The sequence below is a fragment of the Lepus europaeus genome, chromosome 3 (assembly GCF_033115175.1).
Source record: "Lepus europaeus isolate LE1 chromosome 3, mLepTim1.pri, whole genome shotgun sequence".
In the NCBI taxonomy this organism is placed as follows: domain Eukaryota; kingdom Metazoa; phylum Chordata; class Mammalia; order Lagomorpha; family Leporidae; genus Lepus; species Lepus europaeus.
The window spans coordinates 167,565,831-167,589,832 of NC_084829.1; the positions used below are offsets into that span (position 1 = coordinate 167,565,831).

General features: G+C 57.5%; 1 protein-coding gene across 2 annotated transcripts in view; it reads left to right on the forward strand.

Moving 5' to 3' along the window:
* Window positions 1-24,002, forward strand: part of AFDN (afadin, adherens junction formation factor) — a 146,968-nt gene that overhangs the window by 99,458 nt on the left and 23,508 nt on the right. For both annotated transcript variants that reach the window (XM_062187033.1, XM_062187034.1), the window contains exons 20-25: window positions 966-1,164; window positions 4,004-4,107; window positions 7,743-7,829; window positions 21,987-22,052; window positions 23,005-23,078; window positions 23,425-23,543. In XM_062187033.1, the coding sequence (XP_062043017.1) occupies window positions 966-1,164; window positions 4,004-4,107; window positions 7,743-7,829; window positions 21,987-22,052; window positions 23,005-23,078; window positions 23,425-23,543 (649 nt within the window). The remainder of the gene's footprint in view (window positions 1-965; window positions 1,165-4,003; window positions 4,108-7,742; window positions 7,830-21,986; window positions 22,053-23,004; window positions 23,079-23,424; window positions 23,544-24,002) is intronic.

The window sequence follows — 24,002 nt, forward strand, 5'->3', positions numbered from 1 at the left end:
CACCGGAAGCAGCAGAGCAGAGGAAGCGAGGGGATGCCCCTAGACCATCGAGTTCAGGGCCAGTGGGCCACAAGGGTCCCGTGGCTGTGCCACGGTGCCTGTATGCACCTGCGGTGTCTGCCTCCCGGACCAAGTGAGGGCAGTCTATAAACCCACAGCTTCCTCTGGAGTGGCGTGCCGGTGTGCTGCGAGGAGTGCCCAGGGAGAAGCCCCGGCCCCAGGTGTGCCACTGTTGGCATTCCCACTCACAGGGAGGCAGGTGGATGGACAGACCGACTTCCAGTGTGGAGTTAAATGCCAGCCGAAGACATACAGAAAACAGCCAAAGCCTGGCCCGCGCTCCGCTGCCGTGAGGAGGAGCGTTTAGTTTGGCCAGCGTCTTGCGTGGGTTTTGTGGCAGAGTTGAAAAGTGTACACCCTGTGCGTCCATCTCTAGGACAGCCTCCCTTGTCCCTGGCCAGGAGCCTGCACAGCAGGTGTGGCCGTGGGTGGGAGGGGCAGGGCGGCCTCGGGCTGTGCCTGTTTGCTCAGCAGGGGAGTGGGGCCAGGCAGGGCTGCGTGGCTTTTCCTGAGCTGTCCCCGTGCGTGTCCCATGTCAGTGAGATGTTTCTAGACAAAAATTGCTTAAAACTCATGATTCAGAAGTACCTTGTGCATATGACGTGTCCAAGCTGGGAAGAGTGCAGATACGTCATTCCGTATCTGTGTTTAAACATCCTACAAACACGTGGTTAGTAAAGATGTTCGAGAGCTGCGTGGGAAAAGGCAGCAAGCGTGTTCTCAAGTTAAATGGTTGCTTTGCAAGTAAAGCTGCGTGTTGTCTGAACCTGGTGACTGAGACCTGGTTCGGGGAGCTCTGCCCCACACCCGCTGGTGAGTTCACACTGCCCGGGCCTCCGTGCCCAGTGTGCTGCAGGCTGCGGTCCTGAGCGCCTGCATTGAGTTCGCGTGTGTTTCGCACACAGGATCTCATCGAGAACGTGGTGGCCGTGGCTGAGAACACGGCCGACGAGCTGGCCCGCAGCGACGGGCGGGACGTGCGGCTGGAGGAGGACCCCGACCTGCAGCTGCCGTTCCTGCTGCCGGAAGACGGCTACTCCTGCGACGTGGTCAGAAACATCCCCAGCGGGCTGCAGGAGTTCCTGGACCCTCTGTGCCAGAGAGGTAGGCGCCGGGAGCGTCCCGAGTCTGGGCTCTGGCCTGGATGTCCTACGTGATGTCTGTTCTGTGTGGCGAGCCTCGCGGGGGCGTCATGCACTTCATGGCGATGTGCGGTCCCGGCGGCCGGCACAGAGCCTGCGTCGTGTGCTGTGATACTGCAGAGGGCGCCGGCTCTGCCTCCCGGGTGCTGCACCCATGGCCAGTCCTTTGACTGCTCCTGCCTTGCTGGTATCTCCTGAGCCTCAGGTGACTCCCCCACCTACAGCTGGGGCCTGGGCTTGGTTCTGCGTGCATCTTGGGAGCAGCCTTCCTGGGTTCTAATCTGGGCCCTGTCTGCACAGCTCCCTCTGTGTCCGCATCTCACTGTGGAATGGGCGCGGACAGGTGCCTGGGGCCAAGGCTGGCTTGGTGCCTCCCTGCCAGCCTCCTGCATCGTGTGCACGGCGCCCAGCCTTTGTAAGTTTTACCTTTTTCAGTTTGAAGAGCAGCGAGACAGAGACACCCCATCGTCTGGTGTTCCCTGAATGCTGCCATAACCACGCTAGGCCAGGACGCACTCAGTGTGGGCGTCCACGGGGGTCCTGCAGCGGCCGTCTGCCTCTTAGCTGTGGTGGTTCCTGCGCTGTGGGGTGTGAGTTCAGGGTGTCCTTCGGCTCTGTTTTGTAGCCTTTGCCACAGTTGCTTTCTGATGTGTGTTGATTGAAAGTACCACCCCTACTCCTGAAGTAGCAGCTCTTGAGTTAGACCAGAGTTGACGCCTACTGAGTACAGTGAGCAGGACGCGGGTCTCAGTCTCCGCCGTGTGTGACCTGTGGCCTCGGCGGCATCTTTGAAGTTTTTGATAGTTTTGCACAAACTGGTTTCAGAAAGGCTTCTTGTCATGAGGCCCCTCCCCCTTCCCGGAGCACTGCTGGCCGAGCCTCCGTCAGTCCTTGGTGCTGAGACAGGCGTGGGTCTCCCTGGGGTAGCTCTCAGTCCTGCAGGCCGCACCGGGACTCCTGTGACCGCGTGGGGAAGGAGGGCGAGCTGGGGTCCCTCTGGAGTGGCCCGAGCTTGTCCGAGCGTTAGACCCGTACCCGGCCCTGGCCTGGAGGAGCCTCTGGGAGCACGCGCCCTGCCGTACCTGCCGTACCTGTGGCTACTTGAAGGCGTCTTTCTGGGCCCCACATCTCAGCAAGTCGAAGCCACAGCGCCCAGCTTCACGCCCAGGACGGCCACACACCTGCCGGTTGGGCTGAGACCCTCCCGACAGAGTCCCCTCTTCCTAGGTTGTTGATCGCTCTGTGTCCCAGCAGGAACTCCCTCTGTCAGCGCAGGGTTAGGGTCCATGGGCAGCGAGCCGTCCTCTCCCTCCAGGCCTGCTCCCTTCGCCGGCCTTGCGCTGTCTCCATGTGAGCCGCTGCTCCTGCTGGGCGGCCGTCCTTGTGCCGAGCCTCACCTCGCCTCTTGCTGGCCCGTGGTTCCTGTGCCGTGGCCTGAGCTCTTAGAGTGCAGGCGAGGCTGGGCTCGCTCGGTAGCTCTGTGAATTGGCCTGTGGTAGGTGAGGCTGCCGGAGACTGGCGCAGTGGCCTGATGCAGATGTGTGCCACACGGCAGGCGCAGGCACTGCCGGCTTCGTGGTGTGCGCCGTGGCGTGGTGTCTGCCAGCCGGAGATGAGGACACCTGTGCTCTTTCGCCATGGCCTTGTTTGGGGTGTGTCGGATGACAGTGGCGCCCGTCAGCCGTCGCTTTGAGCACGGTGGAAGACTTAGAAGGAGTTGTTCTCCAGGGACATCCGTGCTCCTGGTTCTTGCTCAGTTCTTCGTGGGCTGAGTAGTCCTTTGTTTCAGGACAATGGAGCTGTGTGAGAGGAGGCTGTGGAACCAGTCTGCACGCACACCTGCTCTGGGGCCAGCATTCCTCCACTGAGGAAGCCAGCGCCGTGGCTGACGTTGTTGGCCTCAAAGTCATGGTCAGGTTGTGATCCTCCGAAACGTGGGTGAGAACCAAGCTGTAGATCATATTTGAGTGAGAGCGAACCGAAACAGTAAAACCACTTCTGTGTCCTTGCGTTAACAATACGTTTTTTGACATCTCCTTTTCCTTGTTCCACAAGCAAACCTGGTAAGTCTCCAGGACGTGCAGTCAGCAGTGGATGAGGCCTCCTGGGCCGGCGCGCAGGGCGCCCAGGCCAGCCCATCCATCGTTCCCGTGGGAGGGCTGTGTGGAGCAGGTTGCCGCCCAGGGTGCTCACGCTAGGTCTGGGTGACACCGCTTTGTCAGAGACTGCCGGTGCAGGTTTGACTGAGAGTGACGCACCTTGCGTGGGAAGGCTCTCTTGTGACAGGTTTCACTGGGCTCTGATGAAGACCCCAGAGATTTCTCTAGAACATTGTGGAATGATTCTGAAGTTTATTTGCAAGAAATTTGAATGAGTGAACCTACAAGAAAATTTGGACCACGTGATGAGAAGGGACTGGCTGACTTCGGAACTCCTGTCCAGGCGGCAGGTGGACATGAGTCCCTTCCCCGCGCTGGGGTGGGGCAGGCGGGCGGCCCTGCGGTGTCCCTGGCCAGCGCCCGCCCGCCTTCCTTCCTGGGTGTCATTGAGGGTCTCCCGGTCCAGTCGCATCAACAGCAGCCGCAAAGCAGCATAGTGGTTTCCCCTGGGAGCGAGGACGAGCGTTGCTCCTTGTGCTGAATGCCCTGGGCCACCGCAGGAACAGCTTTGCGTCCGCTAGGCCATGTTTCCGAGGGCGTAAAGGCTGAGCGTGAGGAAACGCTGTCGGGAGGCGTTCAGACCACTGAGGACTCCTCTTGCTGGACGCTGCCTGGGTGCGTGACTCGCCGTTTCCTCCCTAGGGTTCTGCAGGCTGATCCCTCACGCGCGCTCGCCGGGCACGTGGACCATCTATTTCGAAGGTGTGGACTACGGAAGTTACCTTGCGCGTGAGAACATGGAGCTGGCAAGTATTGTGCGGGCTGTGAGGGCTTCGGGAGGTGGCCGGGGGAGACGTTCCTTCTCTCCGCAGGATCTGACGCGCTCTGATGGCTAGAAACCCGGTTTTGTTAGAAAACTGGAAAACCATGCTTTGTACCGAGCCTGTGTATTTTTCTCACGGATATCAGTGAGGTTTGGCCTGTAAGCAGTGCTTTTTAAAACAGTTTGTGCTCTTTCTGGTACAGGCTTGATGTTAAGAAACATTTTACAAACATTAATAAGGAAACTTTAACAGATTTTATTATAGAAGTATTTGTTTAAGATTTATTTTTTATTTATTTGAAAGAGTTACAGAGAGAGGTAGAGAGAGAGAGAGAGAGAGAGAGGTCTTCCATCTGCTGGTTCACTCCCAGATGGCCACAATGCCTGGAGCTGCACCAATCTGAAGCCAGGAGCCAGGAGCTTCTTCTGGGTTTCCCACGTGGGTGCAGAGGCCCAAGGACTTGGGCCATCTTCTACTGCTTTCCCAGGTCATAGCAGAGAGCTGGGTGGGAAGAGGAGCAACCAGGACTAGAATTGGCGCCCATATGGGATGCCGGCAGTGCAGGCTGGGGCGTTAACTCGCTGCGCCACAGTGCTGGCCCCTATAGAAGTATTTTTATTTCATAAGCTTATCTTAAATATATGTTAAATCATTTACTAATATTTTGTATCTTTTTCTGGTTTCATACATTCTAGGGAAATTTTTAATTTATTTGAAAGGCAGAGTTAGATCCGTCTGCTCATTCACCCCCCAAATTGCTGCAGCAGCTGGGCCAGTACAAAGCCAGGAGCTAGGAGCTCCCATCTCAGTGTCCTGTGTGGGTGACAGCCCCAAGGATTCGTGCCATCTTCGCTGTTTCCCCTGGCGTATTCGCAGGGAGCCGCATTGGCAACGGAGCAGCCAGCACTCGGCCTGCTGCTGTGATGTGGAATGACAGCATTGCAGCGACCGCTTAGCTCGCTGTGCCACAGTGCCACAGCCGAGGGTGCTCCTCGCCAAATCCAAAGCTGTGTATTTTGGCCTCCTTGCACACTTTTGCTTTGGACACACACTGAGCATCTCCAGAGGTTGAGTTAAATGATGATGGCTCTGCTGCCCCAGACACAGCATCGTAGCTCTCTGATCAAGTGGACATGTCTGCAGTCCCCTCTTGTGACCTCACTGGCAGCTGCTTGTCAGGTCCCGAGTGATAGTAACAACTTTAGTGTCCGGCGCCGCGGCTTAACAGGCTAATCCTCCGCCTTGCGGCGCCGGCACACCAGGTTCTAGTCTCGGTCGGGGCACCGATCCTGTCCCGGATGCCCCTCTTCCAGGCCAGCTCTCTGCTGTGGCCAGGGAGTGCAGTGGAGGATGGCCCAAGTGCTTGGGCCCTGCACCCGCATGGGAGACCAGGAGAAGCACCTGGCTCCTGGCTTTGGATCAGCGCGGTGCGCCGGCTGCAGCGGCCATTGGGGGGTGAACCAACGGCAAAGGAAGACCTTTCTCTCTGTCTCTCTCACTGTCCACTCTGCCTGTCAAAAATAAAAAAAAGAAAATAGTAACAACTTTATTTTTAAAATTTATGTGACAGAGAGACAGAGACAGAGAAGGCTTCCATCTGCTGGCTCACTCCCCAGAGGCCGGCAGCAGCTGGGGCTGGGCCACGTGGAAGCCAGGTGTTCGGAGCTCTGTCCAGATCCCCCGAGGGTGGCAGGTGCGCAGCCACGGGAGTCCTCACTGCTGCCTCCCAGGGACATTGGCAGGGAGCTGGCGTGGGCAGAGCTGGACCTGAGCCCGGGCAGTGCAGTGTGGCACGCGGTGGCCCAGGTGCTCCCCTCGCCACTCGGCAAATGCCCACCCCGGCAGCAGTGCTGTGTGGGCTGCATAGAAGACACACCTCAGACGCACAGTGATTCTTTGTCTCTCGGGTGTATTCTCAGGTCAGAGGTCGTGGCTGTCTGAAGCCACCAGGTTCTCTCGTTCTCCAAGTGTGTTTTCTGCGGCCTTGCTTTGCTTCCCCGTCCTTAGCACCGTGGAGTGGGCGCCTCCAGGCTCGTGTGGGCAGTTAGCTGAGCTGCCCTGGCTGACGGTGGCTCATCGCACTTCCTTGTCATTGTCCGAGCTTGCTGGAGGCCTGGCCTGCCCCGCTGCAGGCTCGCTCCCCACCTCACAGAGCTCCCGGGACCGCACGCGCTCCCTGAGCAGCTCTGTCTGTGACTGCTGCCGTTTCCGCCGGCGTTAGCACTGTCTTTGGCTCCTGGAGGCTGTCTCAAATAAGCTCAAAGTTCCTCTTGGTATAAAACAGGGCAGGCAGACAGAAGCTTCCCATCCTCTGGCCCGTTGTGGAAGTGCCTGCAGCAGCTGGGACCACCATCGGGGCTCCCACGCGTGGTGGCCCAGTGCTTGGGCCGTCAGCACTGCCTCCGGGATGTACGCTGGCAGGAAGCTGGACTCAGGCGTGGAGCTGGGACTCGAACCCAGGCCTTCCGATGTGGGGTGCCTTCAACGCAAATGGCGTCTTCAGCGCTGTGTCAGGTGCTTGTGTCCTAAGTTAAGTTCTGGGGCCGGCACTGTGGTGCAGCGGGTTAAAGGTGCCACCTGCAGTGCCGGCATCCCATATGGGCGCCAGTTCGTGTCCCAGCTGCTCCTCTTCCCATCCAGCTCTCTGCTATGGCCTGGGAAGTTGGCTCAGCTCCTTGGGCCACTGCACCCCTGAGGGAGACTCGGAGGAAGCTCCTGGCTCCCGGCTTCAGATCAGCTCAGCTCTGGCTGTTGTGGTCAATTGGAGAGTGAACCAACAGATGGAAGACCTCTCTCTCTGGCTCTACTCTTTTTATTTGTTTGTTTGTTTCTTTCTTTATTTGATAGGTAGAGATATAGACAGAGAGAAAGGTCTTCCATTGGTTCACCCCCCAAATGGCTGCTACAGCCAGCGCTGTGCTGATCCGGAGCCAGGAGCCAGGTGCTTCCTCCTGGTCTCCCATGCGGGTGCAGGGCCCAAGCACCTGGGCCATCCTCCACTGCACTCCCGGGCCACAGCAGAGAGCTGGCCTAGAAGAGGGGCAACCGGGACAGAATCCGGCGCCCCGACCGGGACTAGAACCCAGTGCCCATATGGGATGCCAGCGCTGCAGGCAGAGGATTAACCAAGTGAGCCACGGCGCCGGCCCTTCTACTTCTCTTTGTAACTCTGTTGTTCAAATAAATAAAATAATTCTAAGAACAAACAACAACAACAAAAACAGACAAAACCAAATACTTTTATTTAAAAAATAAGTTCTCAGAGCACTGATGATTGGATTTGTCTTCGAGACTGGAGTCGTGATTGGGTTTTCAGATCAGCACTGAAGAACATCTGGTGTCTCCACTCTGCGGCCTGAGCAGACCGGGAGCCGCGCGGTGTGTGCAGCCCTGCCCTGGGCCTGAGCAGGCCAAGGGTCGCGCGGTGTGTGCAGCCCTGCCCTGGGCCTGAGCAGGCCAGGGGTCGCGCGGTGTGTGCGGCCCTGCCCTGGGCCTGAACAGACCGGGAGCCGCGCGGTGTGTGCGGCCCTGCCCTGGGCCTGAGCAGACCGGGAGCCGCGCGGTGTGTGCGGCCCTGCTGTTGCTGTCAGGGAGTCACCTCTGTGGTTATCTTTTAGGCTCAGCCTCTGAGGAAAGAACCGGAAATCATCACTGTGACCTTGAAAAAGCAGAATGGAATGGGCCTGAGCATTGTGGCGGCAAAGGTAGGAGCAATGGTGGTGGCGCTGCGCTCGGCCGGCCTCGAGTCCTGGCTCAGAGCTGGTCAGTGCCTGGCTCAGCTGGTCAGTGCCTGGCTCAGAGCTGGTCAGTGCCTGGCTCAGAGCTGGTCAGTGCCTGGGTCAGCTGGTCAGTGCCTGGCTCAGAGCTGGTCAGTGCCCTGCTGCCCGCCGTAAGGCGTGGGCTCCGTCCTGTCTTTGGGGAGGGACGTGTGCTCTCGGGCCAGCGAGGGAGCAGTGGTGCCCAGCAGACAGCACTGACAGGCACAGCTCGGTCAGCACGTGGAGAGGACTCTGGGGCCTAGCTGGGGGCGGACCTGGGTCCTGGCGTCCGGGCGTTGCCGCCCAGTGGGTGTGGGATGGAGTGTCTTCGCCTCTGCCAGATGCTGGCGTCGTGAGTTAAGTTCTTGTTTAAGAACTTAGTTTAAGGGCTGTTTTTCAATTGAAAACTGTGCTGTTGACCCTGGCCCTGTCCTCGGGTGCTGACCGCTGGGCCACCCTCCCTCCACCTTGCAGTTCATGGCAGAGTGTTTAAAACCACACGCATCTTTTCTTGAGTTGAAAGAAGTTAGTATTGTGACTCTTGGGAGTTATTTATTCACAGTGCTCTCCGGCTAGGTTGATTCTCAAGAATGTTTGCTTGTAATGAATTTTAGCTTGGGGAATCATAGGTATTTCCAATGGGGCAAATGTGATTTCTTTTTAAAAAAGATTTATTTATTTATTACTTATTTATAAGAGTTACAGAGAGACGGAAACGGAGAGGGAGAGGGACTTTATCTTCTGGTTCACTCTCCAGATGGCTGTGACGGCCAGGACTGGGCCAGGACTGGGCCAGATCGAACCGGGAGCTTCATTTAGGTCTCCCACGTGGGTGCAGGGGCCCAAAGACTTGGGCCATCTCCTGCTTTCCCAGGCCATTACCATGGAGCTGGATTGGAAGGAGAACAGCTAGGACTGGAACTGGCATCCAGGTGGGGTGCTGGCTTCTCGGGTGGTGGCTTTAGCTGCTGTGCCACAACACTGGCCCCATAAATAAATCTTTTCTATATATTTTTTTAGAGATCTAGTGTAAATAACTTACCATGGAGCTTTGCTCAGAGAAGTGGGATTTCAGCTAGTCCTTGGAACCTGAGAGATTGGAGACGGGCACAGGGAGGTCTGTGGTAGGTGGCAGTGACCCCGTGAGCAGGGTCTGAGCCGAGCGCCCATAGGCGGAGGAGTTTGCTCCTTGTCTGGACAGCAGTGCAGTGAGGTTGGGGAGTGGCAAGGGAGTGATGGCACTGACACGGCAGGACCTTCCCTTGGGGCTGTAGAAGCACCTGGGGCTGCAGGTGTGGGGTGCTGTGGGCGGGGCTGCCGCTGAGGCTCAGCTCTGACTCACGTGGGGTTACCTGTGGTGGCCGCAGGCTTGGTTCCCGTGTCCCCATCTCGCAGTGCAGAATTCCCGCAGAGGTTCCAGGCTTCTGTGATTCCGGGAGCCCATTGCTCCGAGCCCTGGGGATGCTGGAAATGAACACTTACTAGGGTCAGAACTTACTCTGCCGCACTCAGACGCACAGGGAGCGTTGAAGCTCGACTGCATGTTAATCCTGCATCAGATACCTCCTGCTGGAGGCCGGAGCAGCGTGGGAGGGGCTGCCTCATCAGTGTGACTTGTCTTGTGTGGATCCAGTGTGGCCTCTCGGGGCTTCGGGCCTTCTCTCTGGCACGTGAAGGAACCAGTGTTACCCACAGCAGGGAGGGTCCGCCGGGCGCCCCCTCACCCCTCTGATGTCGTGTGGCCGCTGTTGTTTGTGACTGTTGACCCATGTCCTTGGCTGGCTGCCGGGGCAGGTGGACAGTGAGGACAGGGTGCCGAGCGCAGAGCCACAGTCCGCCTTTGTTCAGCCGTTGCAGCAGCGCTGGCCAGCAGCCAGAGGAAAGGGTGCGGCTCCAGCCCTGTGTTTCCCAGGCATGTCAGGGGCAGCGTCACCCCCACAGCCGCAGAGCCGCTCCCTGGGGAGTCCCACGGGAAGGCACTGCCTGTCCATGGCCCTGGGTGGGAGGGAACATGGACTAGGAGTCAGAATGGAGGGGGGCCGTGCCGGAGCAGGACTGGTCACCAGAGAGCTGTGCCTTCTACGAACCTGGCCTTGGACCACCTGCAGCACCCGTGCTGCCAGCCATAGCTCTCCTGGTCACCTCTCGCACCCACAGCCCCGTTGGTCACTCGGCTTCCGTGGGGCCTGCAGCCCTGAGCTGCTGTGTGCCCTCTGGCTCCCGCAGAGGCCGCCCTGGAGAGAGGCAGGCCCCTCTCCGGGCCACACCACAGAACGCGGCAGGAGAGTGTGTCTCGGGTGCCGGGAGCCGGAGGAACGTCTGCGGCCCAGGCGGGGACCTGCGCCTGCTGCCACCGGGAGCCGCAGGGTGGGCTTCAGTGCCGGGCCTTGTCCCACTGGGCTCTCGTTAGGCTTACCGGGGTTAGGATAGTATACGACGAAGGAAGGGGCCAATTGTTAAAGCCGTGTGTACTTCAGAAGAGCATTTGAGGGCCTGGTTTAAAATACAGTGCAGTTCTCCGTGGTGTGGCCTTTCAGTCTGTGGTTTTCTTGTTTCTGAGAGAGAATGGGAAAGATGTGCTGGAAAAGCTGGGACGTCATCTTACTAGGATTTGCAGGTGGGAATGGGATTGCAGCAGGAGGACAATGAGCGTAGCAGCCGCCGAGTCAGACGTCAGACAGAGCCAGCAGGGGCACGGCTGACGTCGCAGCCACACAGAGCCCAGCTTAAATGCGGTCTCTCTTCCATTCCTCCCAAGTCACGCGTGAAGCCCACTCACCACAGGGTCCCTGGGGAGAGGAGAATGAGGCCCCTGAGCCCCATAGAACTGGGCACTCCCACAGCAGCGTGCCTGGAGAGGCCGGCCCCGCCCAGGCAGGGAGAGGGGCTGTGCCCCCAGATCGCCAACACAGGGAGGCCGGGTCCTCCCTGTCCGTGGGTGATTCTTGTTTTGGTCCTCGTCTCTGCTCTTTCCACGTTTGCCCCGAGTGAGTAGTGTGTATACACTTAGAGCGGGAGACAAGCGAGTGGTGTGAAGGGGAGTCCAGACGCAGTTCCAAGCCGAGAGCAGCGAGCCACGCAGAGGCTGGGTTCTCGTGAAGCCGTTTCAGCCGGTCAGCTTCTCCCCCCACGGGACACCAGGGTGCCAGGCGGCCAGCTGACTGCACAAAGCCCTCGCTGTCCGGAGGGCACGGCCAGCCCTGTCCGCCGAGTGCTGGGAGCTGGTGGCACGGAGGGCAGTGAGGGATGCTGAGCACGCGGCTCTGTAGCTACAGCAGGAAGGAAGGACACATAGGAGAGGGCCATCCGGGGTGGGGGTGGCGCCACGTGCGTAGCTCTGAGCCTCGTGGGGCTGTGTGGGGCCAGGGTGGGTCGTGCAGCGCAGCCGCTCGGTCTGCGTGAGGCCGGCTGAGACAGTTGGCGGAGCTGAGCGTGACTCGTTCGGTAAGAGCATTTCCAAAACGGGCGCTGGTGACTTGGTGGCCTTGGAGGTGGGGCTTGGCAGAGCTGAGCCTTGTCCTCGTTAGGGTGAGGCAAAAATGCTCACAGTGCAATTTTTAGAAACTGGTATTTAATTGAGAATCTGGGAGACAGATAAGTGTCCCATCTGGTGTTCATTCCCCGGCTGCCTGCAGCAGCCAGAGGTGGACCAGGCTGAGCCACGAACTCCAGGGCTTCCTGGGAGGGTGGCACGGACCCAGGTGCTGCCTCCCAGGTGCGCGCTAGCAGGGGGCGTGCTGCGGGGGCAGAGCCAGGACCGGATGATGTGGGATGTCAAACACCTGCCCCCAGAGTGTGGCTTGACGCTTACCCCTGCTGCTGTGTGGAGCACTCGGGATTCCCAGCAGGGAGCTGTGTTCCAGGGAGGACGGCGGTGGCCCAGAGTCAGCCAGCGGCAGGCCTGTGCAGGGCGCGGTGGGAACACAGGCCCTGCAGGGCAGGGCGTTGTCTGTTTACTCTGGGAGTTTCAGCATCACCGTGGGTGCTGTTGCATATTTATTGAATGAGTTCTCAGATGAGTTAATGAATTGGAAACTCTCGCAGTGAGCCCTGGTCTGTCTGGAGCAGCCGAGGAGGTGGCCTGTGCTGGAGACAGGGTCTGTAGGGTTGAGATGGCTGTGAAGGTAAGTGGAACGCGCCTCGTGGATGGGGGACGTGGGGCTCAGGTCGGAGCGATGACAGCGTTCCGGGGTCAGCCCAGGACGCTGTCAGGGACCTGACTCGGAGAAGACGCCTGTTGAGGAGCCGTCTTCAAGGGTCACAGTCTGCCTGACGTGGGACGAGGAGTCCGGCTGACCTGCGCGCCTGTTTGCTTAGTGCACCCGTCCCCCTGGCAGGGTGCGCTCGTCCCGTGTGTGCCAGCGGTCACTGTGTGTGCAGGCCTGCCCCAGGTACCGTGGCAGAGCCGACTCACTTTCGAGTCCCTGGGGCAGTTGACCTCCAGCGGCACACGGGGCTCCGCCGTGGCTCCGTCAGGCAAAGCCTCCACTCCTTGCCTTTGGGTTGCAGGGGTGGCGTAGCCCCCGCAGCCGCAGGTGCGAGGTGGACCCCTCCCGTGTGCACGCTTGCAGGTCCCGTGGTGTGCTGCTGCTGCTCTCTGCAGTGTCGGCTTGGGCTTCGGCCCTGTCCTTTGCCGTTTTAATTGGCGTGTGGCTCAGCTGCGGCAGCCCTGAGCCGTGTTTTGATGTTAAGTTCCTGACTCGCCTTCCACGTGGTGGTTAGGTTTTATGAAATCCAGATGATTTGGAGGCCGTGTGGTATGCAGTTTACTCTTTAAAATAGGGCTTTGGGGGAAGTGTAGCGTGCTACTTTCTGCTTGTCTGTGGGACAGCGTGATGCTTCCTGTTTAATTTGGGTTTTTTAAATATCAACAATTCACTTTATTTCTGCAGCTCCTTTTAAAGTTTAATGAGGTACCGGGTGACTGAAAGTCTGAGCGGGCTGCTTACGTCAGGGTCTGAGAGTGCGTGGTTCCAGCTTGGCCGGTCAGTGCCGTCCACGCTGCGTCCTAGCGTCGAGCTCGGGGCTGCGTCGGCCGCTGCCGAGGGCTGAGAGGAGAGCGCTGCGCTTCGGCTCCGGGGATGGAGACGTGGTTCTCCGTCGTGGGGAGGAGAGAGCCCGTGGTGAGTCCCCGCGGGGCGCCGCCGCCCGAGGGAGCGCGTCCCCTCCCACAGGCCCGTCTCAGCCAGGCGAGAGCTAACGTGTTCACGCGGCAGCCGCACGCCCACGTGTGCTGCTCTCTGTTTGTGCTGGAGATGCTTACGCTTCGTGAAAACGCACGGCTCCCACGGAAGCCGCATCGTGTCACCCTGCTCGGCTCCGCCGTGGTCGGTGGCTTGGAGGGGTGGGAGCTGTCGCTGTGTACTCTGATGAGGATGTGCACACGGACCCCCGGTGTGCAGTGCTTCTGGCCACATTGCGCGGTTTTCATATAAACTTCCTCTAAAATGTGATTTGTTTAAAAATGGCAATTTTACAAGTACTTGGGGTATTTTACTATTTCATTTTAAAATGGAGGGCACCATCTTAAACATGGTCTTAGTTTATGCTCTTTGAGTGCTGGTTTTAAATCTTTAAATCATCCTCAGCTTTAAAAGCTGAAAACACACGATTCCCGGGCCTTAGCGGTGAGGGGTGAAGGCGGCGTTTACCGCTGCAGCTCCTGCCGCGGGCGGCGTGGCTCCTCAGGCTGGGGTCAGTGCTGTGGGGGCCTTGTGTGCCCTGATGGTCTCACCACGCCGTCGAGGGAGTCGGACGTCCTGGGCTGCCTGCAGTCAGCCACGAGTGCCCTGGGCAGCTGCCGTTCTGAGCTGCTGCGGGCGCGTCTTCCCGTCTGGTTGTCTGTTGCGAAACTGCTCCGTGGCTTTTCTGATGAGTTTGAAAACAACGCTTTTTGTTTGTATGCCAGAGACAACGTAGCAGATTATATAACAGGGTCTGCTTTCCGGTTATAGCCTACGTGCCGCTTTCTTGGAGTGCCTGAAATACCAAATTCAGCCACATTAATGAAATTACGTGACAGGAACACAGACTGCCAGCCCTGCCTCCCTGCCTGGTCCCCACAGAAGGCGGAGTTCGCACAGATGCCACTGGGCGCGGCCTCGCCTCCTCCCCGAGCTCGGGTCACCCCCGCAGGTCCCGCACCATGGTCTCGGGCTCCGTCCCTCCTGCCGTGTGTCCCCTGTCAGGTTCCTCCCTTCACGCTGTGGCCAGGTGTGGCCAGGTGAAATGCAGGGGTCAGACACCGCAGAGGGTCGGTGAGGACCAGCTGGAGCTGGAGTCCACGCACCCCCTGCCCTGCTGGGTAACGCACCGCCCCTTTCAGGCTTGCTAAGGTAGACTTGTGTGTAGGGAACACATTTTGCAACTGATTCTTTCAAAACTGAGCCAGTTCCTACCAACAAGAGAGCACTTGGGAGCATTTGAAAGCCCGAGTGTGGCTGTTGATGGCGAGTCAGAGCAGCTCGTTCTGCTCAGAGGGGAGAGGCGCTGAGCAGGCGGCCGCGGCCGGGCTGTGGCGGGTGCGCCTGCTTCTGGAATTGCTCCTGGCCCTGACGGACGTTGGCCGCTTCCAGACCTGAGAACAATGGGGCGGCATTCACGCTGCCGGGCCAGCGCCACGTTCTTCCTCCCACTCTTTTTTTTTTTGGATTGTTTTTTAATGATGTTTTCATGCTGCTCATCACACCACACTCCCACAGGCTGCTGCTGGAATGTCTGAGGGTGTGGGGAGGCTGCAGGAGCGGGTGCTGGATGCACGGAGAGCACGGAGCTGCCTGTGGCCATCTCAGCAGGTCCGTAGGTGCCTGGCGGCTGCGTCAGCTCTGCCGTGGTCACCTTTCTGCTCACTTTGGTTTCTCCTCCTGCCGTGGTCTCGCGGGTGAATTTTGGATACCGCTTGCTTCTGCCTCTTGTCTCTGCCTGTCTGCCCGCCCTGCTCTCCCCGGCCCTCACCTGTGCCACCTCTCAGGATGTCCTTGAGAAGCGGGTGGTGATGGTTGTGTTTCGTATTAAGGACTCGGGGTCCAGATCTCCTGACTTTGTTTTGCTGTACCTGCTAATGGTACATTTGACATCGTCGTCTGACATCGGCAATCATGAAGGCACAGGGGCTAAACGTGGCGGTCAGGGCTCCTGCGCCAGGCGTGTTGCTCCGTGTGTTTGATGCTGAAGGCGCACTTCTGTCTCCGGGTGTTGCTCCCGTGTGTTTGATGCTGAAGGCGCACTTCTGTCTCCGGGTGTTGCTCCCGTGTGTTTGATGCTGAAGGCGCACTCTGTCTCCGGGTGTTGCTCCCTGTGTTTGATGCTGAAGGCACACTTCTGTCTCCGGGTGTTGCTCCCTGTGTTTGATGCTGAAGGCACACTTCTGTCTCCGGGTGTTGCTCCCTGTGTTTGATGCTGAAGGCGCACTCTGTCTCCGGGTGTTGCTCCCTGTGTTTGATGCTGAAGGCACACTTCTGTCTCCGGGTGTTGCTCCCGTGTGTTTGATGCTGAAGGCGCACTTCTGTCTCCGGGTGTTGCTCCCTGTGTTTGATGCTGAAGGCACACTTCTGTCTCTGCGTGTTGCTCCCGTGTGTTTGATGCTGAAGGCACACTTCTGTCTCCGCGTGTTGCTCCCTGTGTTTGATGCTGAAGGCACACTTCTGTCTCCGGGTGTTGCTCCCTGTGTTTGATGCTGAAGGCACACTTTTCTGTCTCCGGGTGTTGCTCCCGTGTGTTTGATGCCGAAGGCGCACTTCTGTCTCCGGGTGTTGCTCCCGTGTGTTTGATGCTGAAGGTGCACTTTTCTGTCTCCGGGTGTTGCTCCCGTGTGTTTGATGCTGAAGGTGCACTTTTCTGTCTCTGGGTGTTGCTCCCTGTGTTTGATGCTGAAGGCACACTTTTCTGTCTCCGGGTGTTGCTCCCTGTGTTTGATGCTGAAGGCGCACTTTTCTGTCTCTGGGTGTTGCTCCCTGTGTTTGATGCTGAAGGCGCACTCTGTCTCCGCGTGTTGCTCCTGTGTGTTTGATGCTGAAGGCGCACTTCTGTCTCCGGGTGTATGATGTGTGCAGCTCGATGCCTTTGGGATGTGGAACTGCTTTCTAAAAGAACCCCCTGCCCTGTTGTTTTTAAAGGAATTGTTAGGTGGGCACTGGTTGACCTGAGGGTCATGCGTGCTCTAACAGACCAACACGCAGCGATAGCTTTCAGTCATCGGTTCAGGTGTTTTTAGGGTGACGATCCTTGTATTCACACGCCTGTTATGTCGTACTCATGGTTTGAGTTCAAGGTGTGTAAGGTTAGCTGATAGATGTGATGAGATCCTGTTTTTGCCCAATTTTCTGCATAATTATAAATTTATAGCTAGTACCTGTGGCTGCTGGTACATACGTTTAAGAGCAGTGCTGTTTTAGAAACATACTGTGAGCCACGTAAATAATTTTAACTTTCTGCTAGCTACAGTGAAAAGAAACCGGTGAAATTAACGTTAATAATGTTTTGTTTTGCCCAGTATATCCAAGTTGTTATTTCAGCACATAGTAAAAAAGTGAGGACTGGGACGCCAGTGTGTGTGCTGGTCTGCCGTCTGGATGTTTCCCAGGTCGACTTCTCAGCCCAGCTGCTCTGTGGCCCCCGTGGCTGGGTGGCTGCTAGTGGGCCGGCACCGTTTCAGAGCGTGCAGGGCCCTTCCGCAGCGTCCCCTGCGTCGTTTTCTTCGTGCCTCTGGCTGGCCCTGGGTCACTGCTCGCTATGGCTGTCAGTGACTGGCTGCACACAACACCCAGCAGCAGGGGTCTGGGGACTGTGTGTGTGGGTGTGAGAGTGAGCGTGTGTGAGTGTGTGTGACTCTGTGTGTGTGAGTGAGCATGTGTGAGTGTGACTGTGTGAGAGTGTGTGAGTGTGAGAGTGAGCATGTGTGAGTGTGTGAGAGCGTGTGAGCATGCATGAGTGTGACTGAGTATGTGTGTGAGCATGTGTGAGTGTGTGAGTATGACTGTGAGTGTGTGTGTGAGTGTGAGAGCATGTGAGCGTGTATATGAGTGTGACTGAGTGTGTGTATGTGAGAGTGAGCGTGAGTGTGTGTGTGTATGTGTGAGTGAGCGTGTGTGTGTGTGTGAGCATGTGTGAGTGTGTGTGTGTGTATGTGTGTGAGTGAGAGAGAGAAACAGGAGCTGGAGATGATTCATTCTGACCAGGCTCGATGAGATTGTACATTGTTGCTTAGAAATCTGACCTTAAAACGTGGTTTAATACCTCCTGCAGTTTCTTGTCCTGGTTATGACATTCTTGTCTGGGTGTAGGTGAAGTGGGTGGGGAGTGTGAGAACTCCAGATACACAGGGGTTCACGGCCCCACGGACGGCAGGTGTCTGGACACACAGTGGCCATGCAGCAAAGCATCTGAGCTCGGCTGCACGCCTGGCGTGCCAGCCCAGGCCAGCGTGACCAGGCTGAGACCGTGGCCATGGTTCAAGCCTGGCGAAGACTGTGGTGTTCTGATTGACAGTAACTACCCACATTGGTTTGATACAGATGGTTCGACTAACTCCTTAGTTGTTGTCGACTCTGGTCACTCATGTGTGACTGTCTCTCTGAGATGGTTGCCAGCACTGTACTTGGATGATGTGTGGCTAGGGTATGACCGGGGCACAGGTGGTGGGAGGGGTGTCCGAGTAGGGCAGTGAGGCTGCCAGGGAGCTGTGCCACTGCCCTGCAGAGTTGGGGTCACATCTGGGAGCCCCAGGTGCCAGCCAAAATGTAGCACACCCCTAGAATGTTCTAGAACTGACACCGTGCCTGGCCTCCGACAGGCCCCTTCCTTCTCTAATGGTATTTTTTTTTAGTGTCATATTGCGTGATACATTGTCTGACCTTTAATCATACTGTTTTCATACCCAGCCTCCAACAGCCTTTGGATTCGGGTGGGTCCCGGCTTTGAGGTCTCTGATGACCACAAGCACGTCTTCCTCTGAAAACCGTGGTGTGACAAACAGGCTTACCTCTAAATTCAGTCCGCTTGGGATCAGAGGAAGCAGTTGTAACTTGGAATTGAGATAAGTTTCGGGTACACAAGACGAAAGTTGCTCCCCTGCCTTAAATGCTGCCTCTTACCATGGCCTGCTGCCCGCAGGTAACGGGTGTGAGTGTCCCTGCTAGAACCGCGCGTTTGGAGCCGTGGACTGGAATGCGCGGGGCTCTGGCTTTCCAGACTGCTCAGTTGTGTTACTTGTCCGATGCAGCGGCAGATCGCCGGTCCTGGGTTTGGATAAGGGGCTGGTTCCCCCGAGTGCACGGTCAGGCTCCCGCAGAAGCTGCTGCGGCAGAGGCAGAATTCTTAGGGGAGGAGGGGGAGGCGCCACCTGTACCAGCAGCTGTGGTGACTGTGCCAGGTGGCTGGGGATGCCGCACCAGCACCTCCGTGAGGAGGAGGTGCCGTCTTCCCCAGCTGTGTGGGCCTGTGGTTGGCAGGGGAGCCTGGGGTCAGTAGCAGAGGATCCGGCATCCAAGGCCATCAGAAAGACAAAGGCAGTGAGAGTCGTGCGTGCCCGGCCCAGGAGGCCGATGTGTCTGCCGCAGGCTGGCCGGGGTGCTCTAGGACAGAGGATTTCCCAAGACACGGGCCAGGGGAGGCCAGCAGATCTGGCACGAGGAGCCGCCTCCCCCTGCCGAGCGTCTCGGATTCACCACGGGCGCCGCGGCAGAGCTGGCGGCTGTCTGGGCGTCCGAGTTCACACTTACTGAATTCCACGTTGCACCTGAGTGTTCTGTCGCCTGCCAAGTGTCTGGTTCCACATTCTGTGACACACTCCTTGCAGCGCGTGTGGCGCCTGCAGTTGGAACTTGCCGTCAGCGTGTCAGGTGCGGCGTGGTTAGGAAGTCCTGGGCCCTGAGCTGCTGCGAAGGCGCCCCGTGGTGGAGCGCAGGGCGGGGCACGCTCTCTGCTCCGCTCTGTGGGTCCGAAGGCACGGGGCTTCCTTGGCAGCTGAGTGACTGGGGTCCCCCGAAGGCACGGGGGGCGGGTGTGCTTTCCCCGGGTCTCGCGCGCCTGATCTCTCTCGGCCGAGAGGCGCTCGTCCCGAGGTTGTCGCGTGCGTGCGTGCGTACCGCGGGCGTGGGTCCCGAGAGCGGGGGGGCTTCCTTGGCGGCTGAGTGACTGGGGTCCCCGTAGTCTTTGTTGACGGTGACCTTGGAAAGCAGACCAGAGACGGGTGTGTGTGTGTGTGTGTGTGTGTGTGAGAGACTTCCTGTCTGAAGCACAGACTTGCTGTTTCCTCTTTTATAGCAGTGTTACCAGGATATTACCAGTATTGCTGTAAACACTTTCCTTGTTAGAGATGGTAGTAATTGGTTTTGTTATTAAAAAGATGCTTTTTATTTTTAAATTGCAAAATCAGTGTTGCATTAACCGAAAGAGAATGGCACGCGGCTGTGTTGTGGGCTCCTTCCCTGGAACAGTTGGGACTCTGACGTTCGGTCGCCAGTCAGGTGGGAAGCAGACAGAGAGCGTGGCCTGGACTCCGGCCAAAAAGGACATGACCGTGTGCGTTTGCGGAGAGCGCGCGACCACAAGGACCACTGGACAGCTGCCCCTGCAGTGCAAGCCCGCTGGGGCAAAGCTGTCTGTGGTGTCCACCGAGAGCTCTGGACAGTGTAGGCGCTCAGTGGCCGACCGCTGAGTGATTCAACGGCTGAGCTGTGGGAGCGCCGTCTCGCTGGTGGGCGGAGGGGTTTCGTCTCGGCCATCGTTTGCTCTCCTGTGCCTTAGCTCCACAGGCTCAAGGAGGCTGCCCCGGCCTGGATGCAGTCAGGTGGGAGCCTGGGCTCGGCGACGTCGCGGGGCGCCACCTGCACGCCGGACTTCTTATTTTGACATTTCAAAGTGTGCGGGCTTTGCCAACTGTTCAGGAGAGACAGGGAGTGCGTGTGTGTGTGTCTGTGTAGTTAGGGCGGAAGGAGCCATCCAAGGCCCTTGGGTCTAGGGTGTTGGCAGTGCTGGGCAGTTTTTGTTTTAATTTTTTTAAAAAAAAATTATTTATTTACTATCTGAAAGAATGACAGAGAAAGGGAGAAGCAGAGAGAGACCTTCCATCTGCTGATCGCTCCCCAAATGGCTGCGACAGCCAAGGCTGGACTGGGCTGAAGCCAGGAGCCAGGAGCCAGGAGCCAGGACCCAGGAGCTTCTTCCAGGTCTGCCATGCTCTGCCGCTGCTTTCCCAGGCCATTAGCAGGGAGCTGGCTCGGAGAACCGCTGGGATATAAACCGGCACCCATATGGGGTGCTGGCACTGCACACGGTGGCAGTGTTTTAATGTTTGATTTTAGTAAAGTTATAAGTTTACAAAAAAAAAAAGGAATTATTTAGTAATATAAAGAGTTCCCATGTAGCCCTTACCCCATTCCCCACACTGCTCCTAGCCTTCTGTTTAGCAACATCCTGTGTTAGATTGAGGTGTGTGTCTGTGTGTGTGTCTGTGTGTGTTTTCAGTTGTAGCCACAACAGGTAAGGGAGAGGCCTGCCTGGTGTTTAGCGGGTAGTTGGACGTTTGGGCTGGGTGGGAGGTTAGAGCAGGGAGCATGGCGGCCACCTAGGAGACAAGTGTGGATGCGGCTGAGCAGATTGCAAGAACTGTGGTCTGGGGTCAGATGCCATGGAAGTGGGGCTGGTCCGGGGTCAGGTGCCACAGAAGTGGGGCTGGTCCGGGGTCGGGTGCCACGGGAGTGGGGCTGGTCCGGGGTCGGGTGCCACGGGAGTGGGGCTGGTCCGGGGTCGGGTGCCACGGGAGTGGGGCTGGTCCGGGGTCGGGTGCCACGGGAGTGGGGCTGGTCCGGGGTCGGGTGCCACGGGAGTGGGGCTGGTCCGGGGTCGGGTGCCACGGGAGTGGGGCTGGTCCGGGGTCGGGTGCCACGGAAGTCCTTGATTCTACCCTGTGTGGGCCATGGAACCACAGCTTCCCAAAATGGAGTTGTTTGGTTAAATGAAGAAGTTGTGTGATGTTTTTGGAATGTAAGGGATGTGAGTTTCCAGAAGGTGGCACATGAAGCAGTGGCTGCAGCATTCGTGACCCCCACCCCGCCCCCCTTCCCAGAGAAAGGGAGCCAGTAGCCCTGTGGTCAGGGGTGCTCTGTAAACGTAAACTGTCGGTTTTAAGAGTAAAATGTGAATAGTTTCCTAGAAAGTTTGTTCTAATTGATTTACCGAAATCGCCCTTTTTAGAAGATGTATTCATTTATTTGAAAGGCAGAGTTCCAGACAAAAGCGGGGTTGAGGGGGCGGGGAGAGGTCTTCCGTCCACTGGTTCACCCGTGACGGCTGAGGCTGGGCCAGGAGCCAGGAGCCAGGAGCTTCTTCCGGGTCTCTCACGTGGGTGCGGGGGCCAGGGACTTGGGCATCTTGTCTGCACTTCCCAGGTTCATTGGTAGGGAGCTGGATAAGAGGTGGAGCCGCCAGGACTTGAACCGGCACCGCATGGGTGCCAGCATCTCAGGCGGCAGCTTTACCTGCTGTGCCACAGCACTGGCCCTGGAGTCGCGGTTTTTGTAACGTGTGTGTGTGTGTGTGTGTAGTACTCACAGCTCACAGCGTTCCGTTATTCTTATATAGTAAGACAACTCCATGGGGACGGGGTCTTGCTGCTTTAATATTCATTTAGGCTTATAATATATATTTTCTGCATAGTTATCTGTGTTTGCCACAATAAATTTCTTTCCATTTTAAAATTTGAGCTGGAGTGTGTGTATGAAAAGAACAAGAGTGTGAAGGGACGTGGTGGACAAGACCTGCAGAAAAGCTGCTTTGGGTGAATTAAACGTGTGAAAGCAGTTCCTGTTAACGTTGTGTGTGCAGCTTGTAGTCTGCTTGTACTTAGCTGTTCAGAACTGTTACCTGAACTCTGCCTCTGTGTCCTGGTGGTTCTGAATAACTGGTTTTTCAGATATTCTTTCCTTTTAAGTAAAATAGACACATTTTCTGTTTTTAGTTTTACCAATGCTATCAACGTATTTTCTGTATTTCTAGTTTTCCTGTACAACTAGGAATTGTATTTTCTGTGTCCTGTGGGGCTCTGTGCAGTGTGTTTCTTCCTGGCTGTGTTTAGAGTGGTGTTTCTGCCTTGCTCTTACCCAGGGCGCCGGCCAGGACAAACTGGGAATCTACGTGAAGTCTGTCGTGAAGGGAGGCGCGGCGGACGTGGTCAGTATCCTTGTGGGAGAGTGGACGTGGTCAGTATCCTTGTGGGAGAGTGGTCAGTGTCCTTGTGGGAGAGTGGACGTGGTCAGTATCCTTGTGGGAGAGTGGACGTGGTCAGTATCCTTGTGGGAGAGTGGTCAGTGTCCTTGTGGGAGAGTGGACGTGGTCAGTATCCTTGTGGGAGAGTGGACGTGGTCAGTATCCTTGTGGGAGAGTGGTCAGTGTCCTTGTGGGAGAGTGGACGTGGTCAGTGTCCTTGTGAGAGAGTGGACGTGGTCAGTGTCCTTGTGGGAGAGTGGTCAGTATCCTTGTGGGAGAGTGGACGTGGTCAGTATCCTTGTGGGAGAGTGGACGTGGTCAGTATCCTTGTGGGAGAGTGGTCCACGGTGCCACCGATGCTTAGCTGCAGGGGGCATGGCACAGTGCAGACAGTCTCCCCCCACACACACCCCTGCTGGATGTGTGCAGGCCGGGCGGTTAGCTGCAGGGGGCACGGCACAGTGCAGACAGGTCCCCTTCCCCCCACACCCCTGCTGGACGTGTGCAGGCTGGGCGGTTAGCTGCAGGGGGCATGGCACAGTGCAGACAAGTCCCCTTCCCCCCACACCCCTGCTGGACGTGTGCAGGCCGGGCGGTTAGCTCAGGGGGCACGGCACAGTGCAGACAGGTCCCCTTCCCCCCACACCCCTGCTGGACGTGTGCAGGCCGGGCGGTTAGCTGCAGGGGGCATGGCACAGTGCAGACAAGTCCCCTTCCCCCCACACCCCTGCTGGACGTGTGCAGGCCGGGCGGTTAGCTCAGGGGGCACGGCACAGTGCAGACAGGTCCCCTTCCCCCCACACCCCTGCTGGAAGTGTGCAGGCCGGGCGGTTAGCTGCAGGGGGCATGGCCCAGTGCATATAGGCTGTGTACTTACCGTTGCCTCCCCCCACCACCACCTGTTGGACATGCGCAGGATGGACGGTTGGCTGCAGGGGACCAGCTCCTCAGCGTGGATGGACGAAGCCTCGTCGGACTCTCTCAGGAAAGGTACGGCTTACTTCTTTGTTAGAAGCTTAGTGTTAGCATTTTTAGATTATATTTTTTATTAAATCTCGAAATTAGAAAATGGAAAATAGTGCTGAGACACTTTGCCTTTATTAGTGTTTATTTTCAAATGTGGACTCTTAGTGCTCCTGACTTGTTACTTGTTAACAAATAGAAATGTGTATTTTCGTCTACAGCAGCTTCTTTGAAGCTTAAAAAAAAGCGATGCTTGGCCCTTGCTGGAGTCTCGGCGTGCCGTGTCACCCGGGCGGGGCCGCGGCTGTGCCCCTGCGCTGTGGCTGTCAGCACGGCCCCGAGCCTCTCCCCTTCCATGATGCTCTCTTCCCAGGGCTGCGGAACTCATGACGAGGACGAGTTCTGTGGTGACACTTGAAGTGGCAAAGCAAGGTGCCATCTACCACGGCCTGGCGACCCTCCTCAACCAGCCGTCTCCCTTGATGCAGAGAAGTAAGCGGGGCGGGGCGGGGCGGGGCGGGGCGGGCGCCGCTGGGGTCACCGGCTTTTACTGACTCCACCGCGTACCTTGTGTTTGGTGGCTGGTTTAGGGTTTGTTTTGTTTAAAGGGTTTATTTAATTTATTTGAGAGGCAAGTTAAAGAGGGAGAGACAGAGAGGTAGGTCGTCATTCGCTGCTTTACTCCCCAGATGGCTGCAATGGCCATAGCTGGGCCGATCCAAAGCCAGGAGCCAGGAGCATCTTCCACATCTCCCACGTGGGTGCAGGGCCCAAGCACTTGGGCCATCTTCCACTGAGTTCCCAGGCCACAGCAGAGAGCTGGACTGGAAGAGGAGCAGCTGGGACACAAACTGGTGCCCATATGGGATGCTGGTGCCGGAGGCTAAGGCTTAGCCTACTTAGCCACAGTGCTGGCCCCGTGACCTGTTTTAATGTCACACAGTCTGTGGA